The following is a 19,374-nucleotide window of genomic DNA, read 5'->3' as shown; positions in this document are numbered from 1 at the left end:
TATTTTATATGCCTACCAAAACTCATTGCTTTAAGTGTGGAGAACAGAAACATGATTGTGCTTTCAGTAGGAATGCAAGCAGGTGGGATGTTAATTAGTCAGCTGCCTACAGTCTTATGGATTAGTGCAATCTGGGATGATGTAGCTGAGCAGTTACAAGAAGTCAGTTGTAATCCAGTTGAGCAATGAGCAGTGTAAACAGTTTCTGGACAACATCCATCCATGTTGGTGGACAGCAGTAATTTGCCATTGTGTCAAACTTGAGCCAGTGCAGGAATCTTGATTTTTAAAAGCATCTCTGCCAAAGTTTGTTAGTAACGCTTACTTCTACCTCTGAGGCTAGTGTACCTGGATGTTCATGTTTCAGGTACATGCACGTCTCGCCACTCCAGGCTTGGTGCAGTGTTTGGCCCTCCAGCATCTGTTGAGGTTGCACATTGCAGCTTCCTTTGCAGTCATTGCGTGGTAAACAAAATCAAATGTAAGGGAATGGAAAGAAGCAAAACAGAAGCAACAAAATTATTTTGGTTATATTTGCATCAAGATGTTTTCTTTAGATATTTGTCTCCCACTAACTAAAGCAAGTTGTTCTCTCCTGTGTGTGATTGTGAATTCTTGCAGAATCTGTGCACAGACTTAAAGATATGCTTTTTTGGTATAGCGACATGTTGTGGTTTGGTTTTTTTTCTGTTGCAGAGAAATGTTCTGTGTTCTGGGGTAGTTCCACAGATCTCCCTTATTATGGGTCCTTGTGCTGGTGGAGCTGTGTATTCACCTGCTTTAACTGATTTCACATTCATGGTCAAGGTAAGAGTGGAGCATATCCTGCCCTGCGGCTGGTAACATTGATCAGGCACACACTGACCCCACATGAAGGGGGTTTTGAGGTGGTTTCCTGCTTTGGATTAAGCTTATTCTTAATGAAAAGTCAAGAAAAACCTTCCCAAATAACTTGTGGCTAATTCCATTTTTAATATAATGCATTAAGGATTTTTAAGAAATTTGTCTTCTGATGTTCTACTGTTGTCTTATATTGGGGCAATTCTCTAAAGACTTTGGCTTTTCCTTAAGTGCTTTTGCAGCTTGGGTCTAGCATTTACTCTGTGTGTTTGCTTTTTTCCCTCCCCCAGGATACATCCTATCTCTTCATCACTGGCCCAGATGTAGTTAAGAGTGTTACCAATGAAGATGTCACCCAAGAGCAGCTTGGGGGTGCAAAGACGCACACTGCTGTGTCTGGTGAGAGCTGGGTAGTTTACTTAACACACTAATTGTTCTTTAAAGTAAATGATACAGGTCTAGCTGAACAGCTGATTGTACTACTGAGTGTCACTTGAGTCTAAGTGATAAAGCACAGGATCTTACTCTGCATAGGGTTCTCTTGCCAGTCCTTTTATATAATGAAAAACAAAATAGGAAAAGCAGAGAGCACAGGAGAGTTCAGGAATTTGGAAGAGAAAGTAGCAAATCCACAAAAGATTCTAGAAGTGGAAAGACTGTTGGAGGCAGGGCTTACCAAAGCAGGCTTGGGGTGCTGTGGGGTTTTGTTGTTTGTTGTCCAGAAATTTGCATGGGTTGAAAGATTCTTAACAACCTCTTGTTTGCTTACTAACATGCTTGATTGAACTTCTGAACTATAAACTGAGTGGCAATGTGAGATAAAGGTTTTTTTTTTTTCCCCTCTCCTATCTGGGAAAACTTGGTGACTCATGGATCTTCTTGAGACTTCAAATGACTGTGATATCTCAAATTCTATGAGAACTGAGCTGATGATGAACAGTCCCAAATACAGAGACGCTGCTCAGATCCAGACTTTAAGAAAAGAACTTGTAGTCCAAAGCTTGAGTGCAGCAAAGTAAGCTGGACTGAATTCCAGAAGGCTGGAATCCAGCTGGGTCTGTGACAGTTGAAAAACCAGTTTAAGTTATTTTAAATATGAGATCAACAATCCAGACCTGTGAAGGAGGAAGTCTGATAGGGCCACGCGTTTACTAGATATTTTTAACTGGTCAAATTTGGCGGCTTAAAACTCTCAATTGTTAATACCTCAGGTTTTAAAAATTCTTGCTGTTACTACTTCGTATCTTTATTGGTGCATACTTGAAAATGAAACCTTGCAAAATAGTTTCACTAACTGCTTAACTCTTTCTTTCCAGGAGTTGCACACAGAGCCTTTGAGAATGATATAGATGCTTTACTTAATCTCCGAGAGTTCTTTAATTATTTACCTCTTAGCAACCGTGATCCAGCACCAGTCTGTGAATGTCATGACCCCAGGTAAGTGGAGACTCAGATCTGCGGTCTCTGACCACTGGATTTCATGGCTTCTCTGGCTCAAGTAGTGTACAAAGATGAGTGTTTTGTGCCTGGGGATCTTGGCTGATAATTCTGCATTGCGGTGTGTGAACACGGGTTGTGTTTCATCATGCATGTGTACATACATACATGCTCACTGTTAGTGATTGAAAGCAGTGTTATGCAGGCTGCGTACAGAATTGGGGAAGAGAAATCTTTGTACAGATGGGCTGTCACAGTCTTTTCAAACAAGCAAGCAAGGCAGAAAACAGCACAGTGAACCCAAGTGGGGAGAACTTTCCCTGCTTTGTCAGTTATGTGTCTGTTTGTTAAGGTTTCAGGTGGGGAAGCAACAAGGAAGCAAAGGAGGCAGAAAGTTGTATGTGTTAGGTACTTGTCTCTCAGCTTCCTTATGTAGTTGGCAACATAACAAAGGAAGGACTTGAGTCATTTCAGGAGGAGAAAACCCATGACTGTCTGGACTTTTATCAGAGAGTTTTCCCAAGAGTTTGAGGGACAGCCAGAGAGGCAGCTGTTTGAGTAGCCAGCCTTGCTTAGTAGTGCTGAAGACGGAGAATCTCAATGGAGCAAAACAATTCTGACCTGAGATCCAGTTTCACCCCCACTTCAGCCCTTTCAGTAGGGAACCCATAAGAGGCTGTCACTCTTCTATGGGAGCTGCGCCTGACTTTGGTCCTTTCAGCTCTACAGCTGTGTGTGATGTAGGTCTTGTGGTTCTTACTTGGCTAAAGATTTTCCCATGTGAGTCAGGAAGGTTATATTCTTTTCATGCTTCACTGTTCTTTGCAGTGTCTTTGAAACATACAGCTTGGGGAGGTGGTTTTGGATCTAATTTACAAATCACTGCTCTGGTATCTGAAACACATTGTTCACTATTAGGCACCAGATACATTATTAGAGGATCACAGTATAATAAATGCAATTTGTACTAAGAACTTGAATTTACTAGCCTTTATATGTGTGAAGACAGATCTATTTGTTAAATTTGCCTGGTTTTATAGCAGCATCTCCAATATTTATTCTGTTTGTGGTCTTAATGCTTGCATTGGTATTATTTCATCTGGATATACTGACATCTTAATAGTCCTTCTGCTTTGAATTGATGTGTTTGATCCTTTTGCTTCAAATCGATGTGTTTGCTCCTTACATTGCTCCAGTCAAAGCCCATTCCTCTAGAGTAATTTCCTTCTTGTTGCATCATTTTCACATCAGAGAAAATGGGCACGAATAATGTGGATTAAATGTAATTTTTTTTTTTTTTTTTTTTTTTTTTTTTTAGGTAAGTAGGTTCTTTGTGGTGCTGAAAAATGCCAGTCTTGGTTGCTGAAACTTCTGGCACTTGGAGTTTCTGGTGTCAGTGGCCTGGGTTCTAAAGAGATAGAAGGTTCCTTACAGTACCAAGTTATCTAATGGTGAATGTCCTGCCTTTGAAGGGTGTCTGGTTCATTGTATTTGGTACATTGTATGGTGTGATTTTACCTTCATGTGGCTTTGACTATAAACAAATTCCATTTCCTCTAAGGCCTGAAGTGTTCATACAGATTTCTGGAGGAGGTTATTATCAGTTCTTGGTAACAGTGTTTCACTTTTGTACTGAATGAAGACCACTGTTGCTCTGGGTGAGGGTATCTCAAGCTGTCACAGGCTTCAGATGACTGCTCTGATGATGAGCAGTGGTTCCTTCCTGCTCACTGGGATCTGTAAGAAACATAGTTCTCAACCTCTTGAGTCTGGTGACTCTACTAGCAGACACCAGCTGTCCTTTATCTGTGATGATTTGAAGGAGACTGTCAAGCTTGTGGTATTCTGGGTAATGTCTTCATTGTGAATGTGGGTATTTACTTTAATGCCCTTACTGTTTCCGTCAGTACTCTACAGCACTGTGAATTTATGGGAGCGGTAACTTCATTTGCCACTTTCCTTATCCTTTGGGGGACCACAGGTAACGGGCAGAACTTAGAGCACATTCATACCTCCTTTATGGACAAGAAGTTGTTTTAGAGTCTTTTGTAGCTCAAGTTTTGGTGTGTTAAAAGTGGTTGCTTTCATCAGATTAAGGTATCATAATTTTATGGAAGTATTTGCATGCAATAGTCTCAATCACGTGGAAAAAATAGTTGAAGTGTTGCTCTCAGTTTTATTCTATTAATAGATGTGTCTCAGGCTCTCAGCAAGCAGTTGTGCCTCTCTAGTCCTGTGTATGTGACGGAGAACAGAGCCAGTGGTGGGGCTTGCACTACTAGTGTTTTCTGTCTGATTTTGACAGTCTGCAGATCCCTTTGGTTTTAAATTGGGTGTCTAGAGCCTTGTGTTGTGATTTAGTGCATTTGAAACAAGACAACACTGTTAAAATAGGAACTCCACAGAAACACCATTTGTAACGAATATAGATCTGTATTTTTTACGGAATAGCACAAATAGAATAATCCCTGAAACCTTCTCAGTGGTGACGCATAAAAACTACACCGTCTCCTCCCACCCTCCCTTGGGACTGAAGGAAGCTAGAGCCCCAGTCCTGCTAACACTTGCAAGTCCTTAATGAAGCCAGTATGATCAGAGATGGAGGTAACTGATAGTGTCAGCTGCCAACAGGGAGGCAGCAGTTTTGTTACATGTAAAGCCCCACATGAAGCAAGTCATTGTTAAGCAGAGTAACAGTAAAGATTCTGTAAACACAGCCACTAAACTGCAGAAGCTGAGAGTGGATGTGTTTTCCCTGCCCACGAAGCTCTACTTCCCTGGTGGCCAGGGAAATAAGTGTGGAACAGTTTCCTGTATTGAAAATCACAGGTGCACAGCACGGGCAGGGAAAGGATCCGAGCTGTAAATGTGTGGCTCCTAAACTGTGTGTGCACAGTAGATGTGGGTACATGACAGGAGGCTTTGCTCTGCCATTGAGAGAAACCGTTGTGCCTATCCAGCTCTGAGGACTGGAGCTGCTGGCTAAAGCAGGCTCTTCTGCTCCAGCAGCTTGACGCTTGTTCTACACCCTTTTCCCCATGGCTGAATTGTGCCCCACTGCAGTGTCCCACATGCCTTTCTCCAGTGTCCACTGCAGATGTTCCCCACACATAACGTGAGGCTCTTCTAGTCAAAGAGAGCAATGGTGTTTCCAGGAGATGGTACATGAGCAGAGGTGTCTGTAGAAGAGATGTCTCCTTCAGGAAGAGATAGCTCAGGCTTTTCTCCTCCCAATATGTGAGGGCTCAGGGGACTGAGGCACAACTGCCTGAGACCGAAAGGACTCTTTCTTTTCCCCATATTGGAGAAGCAGTTTCCATGAAGTGTCTTGAGAGGTGAAATTGTTTACCTGAGTTTTTGGTCTTGGTGTTCATCTGACATGTAAATACTGTTGCTCACACTTACTTCTTCTCTGCAGTGACCGTTTGGCTCCTGAGCTGGACACGATTGTCCCAATTGAATCTACGAAAGCCTATGATATGCTGGATATCATACACTCTGTAAGTCTGCTACTGTGAGCATTGGTGAGGTGAATATGGATGAACTATATTCTGTATGTGAATAATTGAAAGAAACCCACAGAATGGCATTGAAGAGATTTTTATTTTTAGTCTTCACAAGTTACTGTTTTACCTGTGCAGCAGCCATGAATGAAGGGACAACAAAAAACATAGGAAAAAAAAAGACTTTAGCAGATGAAAGGAATCCTAAAGCTTGTTTTCAGGATCCATCTTTTTACACTGCATGTGTAACTATACAGATGAAAGATGCTGTAATTCAGTTTTCTCTCTGGGGTTGAAATCCTCTCCCCACCTTGTCCTGAGTTCTGTCACTTGCCCCCCTTCCCATAGCTTGTAATTACTGTCTTGAATTCTGTCCTTTTTTGTTAGAGGTGAGTGCACTTGGAGTTCTATCCTTCTCTGTTCTAACAGACAGTTACACATGTGGACAGTACAAGAATACGTTTGGGGTTTTTTCTTTTTAATTACAAGTCAAGCACTCAGCAGCTTGGTATTGCAGATGTTCAAGTTTCATTCAGTGAGGCAGCTCTCCTGGGAGGCTGGCACGGAAGGAAACAGAAACATCTTGCTGTTTTAAAAAGCCCTGAAAGCTGGTATTGCAATGTGTGAATAGTTAAAGCAGCACAGGCCTTGCTGGTAATTCTCTTGCCTAACTTTGAGTACTTCTTAACAAGTTAATACAATCTAAATGCTCAGGCAGAGAACATGGTTGTAAAAGAAGTTTTGTCACTTGAAAGTGTTACATCCCCCTGTAGAGCACCCCAAGAGTCCAAATTTTGAGTACTGAAATTGCCAGCTGCTGCTCCTGCCACTCAGCTGCTGAATGGTGGATGATGAACCTAGGACTGACTCCTTTTCAAGGCAGGGCATTCAAATGGTGGTGTTGGTGTCAGCTGTGTTTGTAGGACCTTTACATATTTCTCCCTTTTGCTATTTTATTGGACTTTCTCCCCACACACTCACTCAGCCACCACATTTCAGTTTGCAACTGGCTACATTCAGGTTTATTTGAGTGTAGAAAGCAAGCTCAGGATGTTTTTAATCTCTGGATTTTTCCATTCTGAGTTTCAGTACTACTGCTTCAAGGTAAAAGGTGAAATCTAAAAAAACATCCTTAAGAGAATTAGGAAAACAACCCAAAGCCCTCCCATGGACTTTGAGAAATATCAAGGAAAGAAATAACACTACTTCAATAATATGTATTTTTTTTTTTCCACTACTTTTCATTTGTCTTAGGCTCAGAAATGGCTGGCAAACTGCAGTCTGCATTGGCAAAGTTGTCACAAACAGTTGAAAACAAGGAATTCTAGTAGAAAACACTAGGTAGGCATCCATGTATAGGTGTCGCTACTGCTCCATCTGTAATGATGATCTCTTTTGAACATGGGAATTTTGTATTGGCCTCTGTTAATTTAGTGCTCCGAACATGCAAGGAAGTAGAGTATGTATTAACTGTGTCCTGGAGCGTTCCTGAGCTCTGGGAAGTACTATTTGCTTTGTATCACCGGGACTTGCTCTTTGCAAATGTAGTCTGCCGGTAACTAAGTTGCGAGAAGGCAGTTCTTGACATCTGATTTGAAATGCCAATTTCTTGTAAGCTGGGAAAAAGGCTCACTACCGAGGAGGTGTCAGACAGATGTTCTCTGATGGAATGCCAAAGCGGCAGTTCTGATAAGTGCAGCACTAGTTAATTCCTGGAATGAAGGCTGAAAGGGGGACTAAAAGGTGTCTGTCTTCCTCCTTCTTTTTAATTCTGTGAATTCTGATGTGTTTTAAAAGTTGCAATACTGACATAACTGATTTTGTGTTTGCCTCTGTAAAGAAATATACATCTATATGTATGTATCTATGTCAGTCCTCATAAGGGCCTAACTCTCACTCTTGTAGGTTGTCGATGAAAGGGAATTCTTCGAGATCATGCCTTCCTACGCCAGGAATATTGTTGTTGGCTTTGCCAGGATGAATGGACGAACTGTTGGGATAGTGGGCAACCAACCCAAAGTAGCATCAGGTTAGAGCTGGCTGTACAAGTCTGGTGTGAAACTGTCACCAATCATGACTGTTTTGTTCCTTGTTTTTAATGTTTGTGCCTTTTTGTTTGGGAAAATCAGATGACCCAATATGATGTGTTATTCTTTTGTAATCTTGACAAGATATGACTATAGAGATACTAGACAGCAGGTTTTCATATTACTTTAGTCATCATTTGGCTTTTAATATTTCACATAGATGCCTTTATACAAAATGTGTTTTAGTTTAATATAACAGCACATAATAAATTGTAAATACACTGAAACAGAACAGAAACTTTGCAGTGTGTTTACCAAAGCCACTCAAGTTTCTCACAATATTAGTAGACTATTTTTTTTTTTAATGGAGAACGCTGTAGCCTTTCAACATGATTGAGCTGAAAAATATCAATAAAGAGAAAATGACAGAAAAAAATACTTCAAATTGCAAGAATACAATGAATTTGAACTGCTGTTTTGGAGAATAGAAAGTCTTTATGCACAGCGTTCAGACAAATGAAATGAGTTCCCCTTGAATGTAGAGTAGTTTGTACTCTAATCTTAGTTCTAAACCAGGCAAACTTCCTGGCAGATTATCTCTGCATTGTCTACAGATAAGCTTTGGTTCTGTTTTATGAAGACAGTAGAGCTAAAATAGTGTGATTTTTGTCTTGAATTACTGCCATTAGCAGATCACTGGAATTGTTAACACCTTATCCTGTTTTCTTAACTTCAGGGTGCTTAGACATAAATTCTTCTGTAAAAGGAGCCCGCTTTGTTCGTTTCTGTGATGCTTTCAACATACCACTGATTACTTTTGTGGATGTTCCTGGATTTTTGCCAGGTAAGCCTTGCCTTTATATCTTACCTCACTGCAGGGTGGGGTTGGTGTTAAAAACTCATTTTAAAAACTCTGTGAGAAGACCTTTACTTTACCTCAGACTTAAATAAGCCAGGTTTTAAAATCCCACTTTGGGGACAGAAACTCTATTCTAAGTACAGTAGTTATTACAAAAGGAGATTGAAATAGGCAAGAAATTGCAGGAAAATTAAAGAAGCGCCTGAACTATGCCACTAAGTGTGTTCTGAGGTCACAAAGCTTTGCAGGGCTTGCTGGAGGAGAGGGCCAGTTCATGCAGTAAGTCAATGCAGAATGTTTAGCAGTCTGATAGAGATGCTGGGATGACCAGTTGGCCAGGGCTGACTGTGGGTATATCACACTCTGGAAAGCTCTGTTCTACTGTCTGGAATTCCAGCACAATTGCACAGCTGTGACTATGGCCTGTCCAAGAAAAAACCTCTGCATTTCTTAGAGATGCTGCCCTTGTCATAAATAGTATGGAAGTTGCACTGGGGTTTTTTTTATTATAAGGAGACTCCCTGTCCCTTTAAATGCTCAGCTGTTTTATTTAGATGCTGTTTTATTTATAAGCTTGTAACCTGGATAGTGTGGTAGCAGAAGGCCCTGCAAAGACTGTGCTGCCCAAGAGGCAGTGGAAAGCAGTCCAGCACACTGTTTCTGAGCCCTCTGGTTAGGATTACATGAGAGCACAGCACCACTGATTCTCTTGTGGTCAGGGAGGCCACTGGTCAAAGCAGCACTAGGAACGCTTTGCTGCAGGAAGAGAAACTGTCTACCTCATCCACCAGCTTAATCTGCTGTACTTAATGCCCAAATGTGTAAAAGGATGAAGCTACGGGGTGGGGGGAAGTACATCCTTGGTTGCTGTTGATTCAGTTATATACAAACCCCCCTCTCTGTATCATTGGTTCTTTCATGCTTCAAGGCATTTTTTAGATAAAAGAATGCCCATAGTTGAGAAGCTTTACGTGAATCAGTAAGGAAAGGTCTGAGATCAGACTTTTTCCAGCATAGGCTACATGAGCAGTTAATATTAAAATGACCTATTAGAAAACAGGCTGTGAGAGGACTATGAATGTTATACAGATAAACATGCTACGTCTTTCATACCACTGAAAGTATAAGGTTAATACTGTTGGATAAACCAAGGTTTGCCTCAAGGCCTCTACGGCTATCAAAGCATCAAAATGTCACGAGTCAACATTCCAGTTCTTAGTTTGATACATGTTTGAACAATGAGGCAATACAGAACGCGTTAACAGAACCTTCTTCTTCCCTCCTGCCCTCTCTCCTTTCTCTCCTGCTGTGGACATCCCCTCCTCCTTTGAGGTGGACCAAGCAGCAGCTTAGTTCAGGGGCCACTGCAGGAATCTAGATTTGGACAGCTGCTCAGAATCCAAGACAAAAGCTATTTCCATACAGCTAATTAAAAGTAGTAACTTAGTATTGCATAATAGAATGTTGGTTTGAAAACATGAGAGTGAAGATAAACAAAAGCTAATAAGAGGAGACCTGAGGCTTGGCAGTGATCCTAAACTGATGTATTTTTAGGAGTTTGAAAAGATCAGCACAATAGCATTAGAAATTTCAGATTAAGTAACAAATTCTGAAGGTGGTGGTCACCTCATCTCCCAGTGCAGTACAGAAGACTGAATGTTAGTGATCCAAATACTTTAATAGGTGTGCACAGAGATGACATTTAAGACATTCATAACCCATAGCTGGATGAAAACATGTATTGAGAACAAGTTTGGGGCTGAATCTATGATCAGAAGAGTTTGTTACTTGGCCATGGATGACAGTGTAAATAATTCAAATAACAGCTGAATGGTCTTACACTTGAAGTATTTGAAGTGCCTGGCTGTGCTGTTCTAAGTGTGAATTAGAAACTGAGACTGGGAGTAGATCACAGGGTCTGTGAGTGCTCTGCAGCTTCCAGGTGTAGGCTGAACATCCCAGCTGTGCCCACGCTGTTGCTGTGCCGGTTCTGAGTGCTGCTGCGAGGAAGGTTCTGTAGGCTTGACAAGTCCCACTGGCTGAAGGGGAAACAACAACCAAAAGTGAAGCTGTAGCTGAGAACAGGCATTTCTAAGTGTAACAATTTGTAAATTATTAGACACTCAAATGACACCGAGGGAAACATTAAAGTCAGGCCACCCAGTGAGTTACTACAGCTCACTGAAGAGTTTTTCTTTAAGATCTTACATTTAAAAAAGAAATCAATTAAAAAGAGCCCAAAGTACTCTAAGAGGTTATCTCAGGTGCCAAAAGCAAAAGTCAAAAGGTGGATAAACTGCTAGAAAGTAATTGTAGAGTTACATCCAGTGGTCTGAAATTCAGAAATCCTACAAATAAGGCATATGGGATGGCTGTTTCCAAGTCAAGCCAGCGAGGCCTGTGTTAGGGACAGAACTGTAAAACAAATGACTTGTGTTCATGTTTGCTGTATATGATCATTCTCCAGCAGCATCTGCTAAGAATCCTTACAGAGGAATTCATGCTCCATTGCTTAAGGTCCATCATCTTGGGCTTGCTCGAAGAACAACTGGGATAGGTCTCTGATAGTCAAAGTGCCTTTCAGTATGGCCTAGAAAAAAGGGGATTTGGACGAGTGGGTTTTTGGAGAAGTGAATCTAGGTTGTGTTTTTCACTGCTAGTCACAGTTGAAGTCCTGAAAATGATGTAACTGTATTTTGTTCCTAGGAAGATACCATCTGGTGAGTGTTCTGGTTCTGTGACCTTATCTACAAATACATGCTGCTTTTGGTGAGAGTCTTTCCATAGTGTTGCTCAGTATCTGATGGAGACCATTGCCTGGTATTGCCTTCTCCTGGATATTAACACAGCTCTGGTTGTTGTTAGGTTTGCTGCCAGTAACGGATGATGATGCCAAACTGCATACGGAGTTTTGTGAATTCCCTGGAATGAAAGAAATTCCTTGTCATTTGTAGGTACGGCTCAGGAGTATGGTGGAATCATACGTCATGGTGCAAAACTACTCTTTGCCTTTGCAGAAGCAACTGTGCCTAAAATCACTATCATCACCAGAAAGGTAAGTTGGCACAATTCCGTGGTGCTCTGTTGGAGTTCTTGTTTTCACTAGTAGCAATTTTAGCTGTGCGAAGCTCTGTCCATCTGTCCCACTTGTGCTTTCTGTTGTCACATCTCCATTTGTCCCATCTGGTAACACCTCTTTATGTCAAGTTACAAGAGGCCATTTCTTCTATTCTCAGACTATTACCTCAGCTCCTTCATTCCTTGTGCCTCTGCACTCCTCTAAAATCACATGTTTCTGCTCTTTGCTTTCTCCCTGGAATGCCTTCAGTCAAGTATTTGTCCTCTGTCACCCAGCTTGTCTCACTGAGGACATGCCATCTGTTTGCACACAGCAAATCTTCTTTCTCTGTTCTTGCCACTTCAGTCTCCTTTTCCAAAACCAGTGCTGACTGTATCTTTCTTACGTTATGCCTGCAGGTTTCATGCTTACATGGTTTCTCTTCTTCCATATACTGTTGCTGTAGTCTATTTAATTTTTTTCCCCTCTCTTTTTCTGCAAGGTACCTGATACCATGCTGCCATAAGCTCAGAGATCTCCTAGGTCCTAAAAGGCTTAGCTTTTTCTTTACTGGTCTGCCCCTCCTGCTTTGTTTTCTGATAGGTTACTTTCCTTCTTGCTGTGCCTTTGCCTTCTCTGATTCTTCTCAATATTGCCATCCTTTATTTCCAAGTTTGCAGCCTTGCTGTAGCTTTCAGTAATGCCTTGCAACAGACTGTACTGCAGTCTGCTCTGCAGTTCTGCAGTATCTGTTCATCACTGCCACCTGGAGCGCTTCCAGTACCAGAGTGGAGCGCTGCAGAGCCCGAGTGCTGCATTCCCTGGCCAGGAAATTCCAGAAGCACGCCGTTTGTTTGCGTGCATGTGCACAGTGTGGCTTGAGGCCTGCTGTTCAAGATACAGGGTGATTCCTCCCTACCTGCCATCAACAAGGGTCTTAGTTACCAGCAACTCCCTTCCTTGCTCTTTGTGGTTCTAGTTGAAGAGACATCTAGTCCTAGGAGAGTGTAGCCAAATGGAGGTATCATGGTCTCTTTCAGGTAAAATTTAGCCCCACTTGCTTGTCTTTTGGTATAGTAAAAGCTGCAAGAGGAACTATTGCTGCTATTGCTGCTGCAAGCAACTTCACACTAATTAATCCCTTGGTTTTTGTTCCAGGCCTATGGGGGTGCCTACGATGTGATGAGTTCAAAGCATTTAAGAGGAGATGCAAATTATGCCTGGCCTACTGCGGAGGTGGCAGTGATGGGTGCAAAGGTAAATCCAGGCTGACTCTCACACTGGCTCTGAAGCAGCTGACCGGAATGCACATCTGTACAGTGTGGCAGGGGGAAGGGGCTGGTAGAGCACACAAATGTCCTCTGTACAGGCACAGCTACTATCACTGACATGTAAACTTCATCTTCCTAGGGTGCTGTCCAGATCATTTTCAGAGGAAAAGAAGCAGATGCAGAGGCAGAATATGTGGATAAGTTTGCAAACCCCTTTCCTGCTGCCATGAGAGGTATGGTTCTCTCACACTTTGTGTCCCTTGTTTGAGTTTGTCACTGCATGTAGTAAATTTGTAGCTGCTTAGTAACTTATTGTTAGTGACATTTGTGCCTGAGTCAGAAAGGTGATGCTTGACCACAGCTTGTCAAAAAACACAAAACATCTTCAGATGGGAAGAAACTGGTAAGATGTGGGGACTGCACTGAAAAGCAGATTTTCAATTTCATAGACACTGGAAAGCATCTCAAACCTCAGCCTTTCCCTCAGAAGTACAGGTGCTTTGACAAATCTATTTGACAGTGGCCTTAAGAAAGGGTCAGAGTCTGGTTCAGTTTAGTGATGTTACCCAGGACTCTTGGGAGTAAATTTTCCCACTGTTTTTCCTTCTGGCTTTGAAGCCTTAACTGTGCTGTGGAAGGCAGTTCTGCAGGCTCTGGAGCTGGCACTCTCCATTTCCAGTTGTGCTGGCTTACTCTGTTGATAGGGTTTGTACTTCATTTAAATCCCATTATTAGCACCACAGAGCTGGGAAGACTTAGCCAAGCTGTTTTCCACCATAAACACTGTGCACAGTATATCCCTCCCTCTGGTTTTGCAGTAGACTATCTACTACTGCTGTCTGAGCCAGAAAAAACCCAGCTCCCTGCATGTGCAAAGTCAAGGGATGTCTCTTCTATTCAATACTTCTAAATCTTTTAGTCAGACTAATAGTAGTAAATGGAAGGAGATGGTATGTCTAAACCTTTGCAGTAACAGGTGCAGTACTCGGTGAGTAAAGCCCCTCCTTAACGTTTTTTGGCTTACTAACTTTTGAAAAAATTAAACCCCCCAAATGTTTCTAATTTAAAAACTGCTGACACAGGAATATTGCCTTTTCAGGCTGTTTAAATTATCTTCTTAAGTTAATTTGTAACTTGTGAACTGTTTATTCCAAGTACTGTTTTGATTTAGCTGATTGACACTGCAGCCTTGCTACAGCAGGCTGAGAAGCAAGCAAACACTTCATGGTTGGTCAGGTTTTGTTTTCTTTCCTTTACAGGGTTTGTTGATGATATCATCCAACCTTCAACCACGCGCATGCGCATCTGCCACGACCTAGATGTGCTGGCTGGTAAAACACAGTCCAGTCCCTGGAAGAAACATGCTAATATCCCACTGTGAGCGTGAGGAGGGGCTTGGCCATGCTGGAAGACACAGCAGTATTCTGAACTCTATGTTTAAGTGCAGCTCTACTTTGCAATGGAAATAGTCTTTTCATTTTGATTTTGCTAATGACCATTAAATCATAGTACATATGTCATTTAATTTGGGGTCTTATCACTTCATCTCTATAAACCCATTTTGGTGGGTTAATAATCGACACAACCTGCTATGCCTGCTGCAGGTGAGTTGTTACAAATTGCGCAAGGTCAGATGCTCTGTGGGCTGCTCCATCCTGTAGGCCCTGGAGGTGGCTTGGGCAGGCAGAGCTGCAGTGACCTCTCACTGCTCAGGAGTCAGACCCTGGTGAGTTCAAGTCTAGCCTTGGTCCACCTTTGGAGTCTGACTCCACTTCCTGGGCCACAGACTTAGAAAAATCCTGAGCTTGGATTTCAATGCACTGGAATCCAGGCCCTGCCAGTCTCAGACTAACCTGTTCTGTTCCTCTGTTAGACTGTCCTGACTCGCAGCTTTTACATGTTGGCTGCAGGAGCACTGGGTCTTGGGTTGGTACCAGTGGCCTCCAGGCTGTGACACAGGTAGTTAAGAGCTGTGGGGCCAGTCTCCTCTCAAAGGACAAGAGACAATGCACTCACATTGGGGAAAAAGGTAATTCTGGTGGGACACAAGAATTCTTCTCCCTGGGCATGGGGGGCTTTTCTCCCTCAGCAGAGGATTGGAACAGAGACCTCCAGAGGCCCTTCCCAGCCTTTTTTCTATGATTATTTGCCAGACTCACGAGGAACCACTGCAATAGCATTACTACAGATGATCAGCCCTGGTCACTGTGCTCACTCTCTTCGTTAGAAGCTGCACTTTAACTACAGCCCCAGAAGGTAGTGAGTAACAGCTGTCAGCATGTTTAGCACTACTGCAAACAGCTGTCAAGCACATGAACTTCTTTAATTATCTGTCAGTTATAAGTAACCTCAGTAATCTATAGCAGTGTATTAGAAGACAGAGAACTACCCTACCTGCACGCTGCAGCTGCTGCTGTTCACTCCCCAGACACGTGCCTGAAGTGGAAGAAAGACAAGATGGCAACTTGGCAGGTAGCATCTCTTCCTAGGTAAGTGCAGCCAGTGCCCGAGTGAGTACAGCCATGGAGCATGGAGTCTGTACCTGGTGGGAGAGGGCAACAACTAAAAATCATCTGAGAACACAGTACAGAAGGAGTGTTTCAAGTTCAAGTCCCAGCTCCATCGTTTGTACTAGCTGGAGGCAATGTCTTCATGTTACAGATGTACTGTCCATCCTGGCTGCAGACACACTGAAGCTACCTGCAGGAATGTACCTGGTGGTACCGCAGCAGAAACATGTGCTATGAGCAGATGCCTGTACCTGCTGCCCCAGGGAACACAGAGCTGGCTGCAACAACAAGGTAAGGTAAACTGAAATGTTATATGTTAAGGGTCATTGCCATGAAGTGAGTTCTTCAGTAACTGTGAGAGAAGCTGTAGTTTGTAAGGACCAAGAGGGTTTTTCAGATGTAATTAGTAGTTGAGAGTCACTGGTGGCTGTCCCAGGTTTAGAGGCAAAAGCTGTATTAAGTGAAGCAATAAGCACATAGCTTTTTCAGCCTGCCCAGTGTCAGGAGGAAACACTGAGAAACCCAGTTGTCATTGTCACAAAAATACAACCTTAATTGTTTCCTAACCTCATTAGTTCTATAGAGTTCATCCTCTCTTCTGTTCCTTGCCAGGACAAGAACTTGGCTTTTATATCCCCTTGATTCCCAAGCAGTCAGTCGTTCTAGTAGCACAATGCTCTGGAAGCACACTGGGAAGCTGTTCTGGCCACACTACTTGAGATTCTCTTGAATTCCAGTCACCTGCAGAAACAACAGAAATAAAATCAAATCCTTTCAACAGAAAGCAGCCCCTGAACTTAGAAGCGTGACTTACTGTTACTTACTGTGTTCCACAGTGCATTAGGAGTTGACCATCACTTACAAGCAGTTGGAGATGCAGCGTCTGGGCTGTCTCTCGGGAGTAGTCCTAGAGTGCAGTTCAGGCCTTGAATCCTATCCCTGTTCCTCACCTGTGGCATCTTGTTCCTTTCTCTGACTCAGATGATTTTTCTTTAGGAGGTGGGCCAGGTGAGAAATAAGTCAGTTTTTCTTTAATGCTACAGAGATGAACTCATTCACAGGTTGGACAACCATGGCACCTTTCTCTCTGAGGCATGGGAAATAACAAGAGGACTTTCATTGCAGGGATCCGTGAAACTCCATTTAGCCCAGCTGGTTGTTGGACCTTCCAAGCCTTTAGCATGTTGTCCGCTTCGCTTCAGACATACAGGGCAGGAAGGTGAGATTTTCCTCGTAATTTGTGACAGTTCAGACAATGTTAAGTTTTAACAAAGCAACTCTCCCAACTTGGGTGATGACTTACCAGATTTACAGCAATTTCACAATAAAGCCCTCCCAGATCAACCAAAATCCAAAAATCCGCCAGAGTAGAGGGGGGAAATAAGACAGAGCAGGCAGGGTTTTCCTTTGCGCTGCAGCTGAGTGGGTGAGGTAGCTTATGGAATCTGGGTGTGAAGCCTGGACCACGAGAGCCACCTTTCAATATCTCCTTTGTCTACTAAGAAATGGGATGGTAAGATGTGATGGTCCAAACGAGCATTTAAAAGAAAGTTATAGTGAAGAGGGTGCTCATCATACTCATGATTTTGAATAGTTTATTAAATGAAAGGTGAAGCATCAGTTTTAAATTGTACAAAAGGAAAAAAAAAACCTCATATTGTAAATGTACAATTTACAGAATTACTAGCAAAACCAATCAAGGAGACACTCATAATACAAAAACCTATTGACTGCAAACTGAACTGGAAACCCATTGCAGGTACCGTGATAATAAATGTTTGTTATACAGTATTCTACAATGTTAAATTAGGAATCAGTTTTCCACACAGAGGACTGTGAAGCACAAGGTTTGTCTGAGACTGTGACTCAAACCAGGCAGCATTTATTATGCTACTATGCTCACAGGGTTACTGTGATGACAATTTAATGCAGCCATTCCTGCCCACCCTATTACTGTTGGGGTGGACAGAATAAGAAGGGAGGTAACGTGATTTTATAAGGTTCCAGCTACTTCTCAGGTTTTATACATTACCCAACCACCATCTGAGGAATGGCTGAATTACCTAGTCAGACATTTTTGGCAACCATGTCTGAGAACTGCACGTGTTGTAAGAAACAAACCTCAGCTGAGTGAAAGGCGGGTTTGTTTTTAAGATCTTTTTCCCTCCCAGCAAATAAGCACTGGGCATCGGCGTGTTGGTTTGTTTTTCAACAAGCTCGTAACAGGAAAAAAAAGCTCCATGATTATTTTGCAGTTGCTATTAAAAAAACCAAAAAAAGCACCTCTAAACCTGCTGTGCTTCAAGTGGGTCAATCTGCCTCATGTCTCAAATGCTAATGTTAGAACGCAGAAAGGAAGATTAACATTTTGGGGCTGATTCTTTGAGATCCTAGAGTCAGTGCAAGTTGTGGATGGGCAGCACCTCTGGTATCGGGCCAGTTTAAACTAAGTAGCAGCTACTAGGCAGAGTCATAACGGAATTCCAAATTACTGAAGACATTGAAAAATCTCTTATTACAATGAATTAGCTGAGAATGGTTTGGGTTTTTTTTGACGTTTTTAACTTTTTTGCAAAATCTTCTCTTTTTCTCCCCCAAAGAATTACTCTTAATATGCACAGTTAACACTGAAAATGTAGCTGTATTCCATTGTAAGCTTAAGAACTTCACCATCTAAGCACAAATTTCTATGCAGCACATACAGTACTTCTAACTGGCAAAATTAATTTACAAAAATAGCGGAAAAGGGTATTTACGGCACGGAAAGTAGACTTTCTCTTTGTTTATGGTACAGTTAAAATTGCTTTTAGTTATGCTAAAGTGATTCCTTTCCCCCACCCTTGACTTCTTTTTTTGACTAGGAAAGTTGCTGTTTATGTACCTTGGGTTGGCAGGGCTTGAAGTAGGTAGTAAAAACAGCAAAGTGATTACTTGAGAACCATTTGTGTGTTTTACTGAGAATACTTTATTTGCTGGTATAAGTTGCTAAAAATGCACAGAGCAAGTACCAATAGAAAATTTACTGTTTTTGTGTCCCCGTGTGCTATATAAAATGAATGTTACACAGCGTCTGTTGGAAAAGTGGCTTCACGGACATCTCTTACTTTATGTCCCATTATAAATAAAAATAAATCTTCTCAAGAGTATAAAATCTGGGTTTATCATATCAGAATCTGAAATTTTTTGGCAGAGATGCACGTCATTAGAATTCTAACCTCTTCTACAAGAGTGTTCTTCTCAATGCCTATGAGAGGATATAAGCGTACCATAATGTTAATCAAATCCAGTGTGTTCAAAAACACTTTTCTGTAGCCAGAATGACCTGCTTATAGCATCATCGCTAGTCAATGGCTGATAGGCATAGGTTTAATAAAAATGGCTAGCTCTTAAAACATAAAAAGGCAAATGTTAAAACTGTTTTAAATTGTACAGCAGAAAAATAAAGTTAAAAAGTTCTGTTTTCACTCAATGTTGTTTTCAGAAAACATATGTAGAACAGTGTTTATTTCGACAGCTGTCTTAACAATTTAAAACTTCTTCCTCATCCCGAAAAAAAAATATCTGTATTAGGACAGTCAAGAACAGGGATACAAATGATTTTTCAGGTCAGCCCTTCTGAGGTGACTGGATTGGCCACATTCCCTTCTGTCATTAAGAAGTTCCTCTTCTTTCTGTCACTACAAAAAGGGATTGACCTCAATCATTTGGTTAAAAATCAAACCGTATCACATCAAAAATGTGGTTTTCATACAAGCTATCACAGTATATAGGCCTCTAGCTCTAAACAATAGAGTTCCAAATTTGTAAAATGTCTTCACCAGACTTCAGAACATAGGCATTCCAAATCCCTAGAAAAATGATTTAAAAGA

General features: G+C 41.9%; 2 protein-coding genes across 11 annotated transcripts in view; one reads left to right on the top strand and one right to left on the bottom strand.

The window, feature by feature from the left end:
• PCCB (propionyl-CoA carboxylase subunit beta) overlaps positions 1-19,374 on the top strand; it is a 35,661-nt gene that overhangs the window by 10,905 nt on the left and 5,382 nt on the right. For 2 of the 6 annotated variants that reach the window (XM_030494162.1, XM_030494164.1), the window contains 11 exons: positions 697-807; positions 1,131-1,239; positions 2,157-2,277; positions 5,696-5,777; positions 7,686-7,809; positions 8,544-8,651; positions 11,621-11,721; positions 12,883-12,981; positions 13,135-13,228; positions 14,255-15,796; positions 16,631-16,724. In XM_030494162.1, the coding sequence (XP_030350022.1) occupies positions 697-807; positions 1,131-1,239; positions 2,157-2,277; positions 5,696-5,777; positions 7,686-7,809; positions 8,544-8,651; positions 11,621-11,721; positions 12,883-12,981; positions 13,135-13,228; positions 14,255-14,376 (1,071 nt within the window). In that variant the 3' untranslated portion in view covers positions 14,377-15,796; positions 16,631-16,724. The remainder of the gene's footprint in view (positions 1-696; positions 808-1,130; positions 1,240-2,156; positions 2,278-5,695; positions 5,778-7,685; positions 7,810-8,543; positions 8,652-11,620; positions 11,722-12,882; positions 12,982-13,134; positions 13,229-14,254; positions 15,797-16,630; positions 16,725-19,374) is intronic. The other 4 variants (XM_030494160.1, XM_030494161.1, XM_030494158.1 and 1 more) reach the window with 4 other exon arrangements.
• STAG1 (stromal antigen 1) overlaps positions 8,167-19,374 on the bottom strand; it is a 190,526-nt gene continuing 179,318 nt past the window's right edge. For 4 of the 5 annotated variants that reach the window (XM_030494156.1, XM_030494152.1, XM_030494157.1 and 1 more), the window contains exons 34-35: positions 15,390-19,353; positions 8,167-10,705 (exon numbers count right to left, since the gene is read on the bottom strand). In XM_030494156.1, coding sequence (XP_030350016.1) covers positions 19,330-19,353 — 24 coding nt within the window. In that variant the 3' untranslated portion in view covers positions 8,167-10,705; positions 15,390-19,329. The remainder of the gene's footprint in view (positions 10,706-15,389; positions 19,354-19,374) is intronic. The other variant, XM_030494155.1, reaches the window with a different exon arrangement.

The sequence above is a fragment of the Strigops habroptila genome, chromosome 8 (assembly GCF_004027225.2).
Source record: "Strigops habroptila isolate Jane chromosome 8, bStrHab1.2.pri, whole genome shotgun sequence".
Classification (NCBI taxonomy): Eukaryota; Metazoa; Chordata; class Aves; order Psittaciformes; family Psittacidae; genus Strigops; species Strigops habroptila.
The sequence above is the reverse complement of the archived record's forward strand: the minus strand, read 5'-3'. Positions and strand labels throughout refer to the sequence as shown.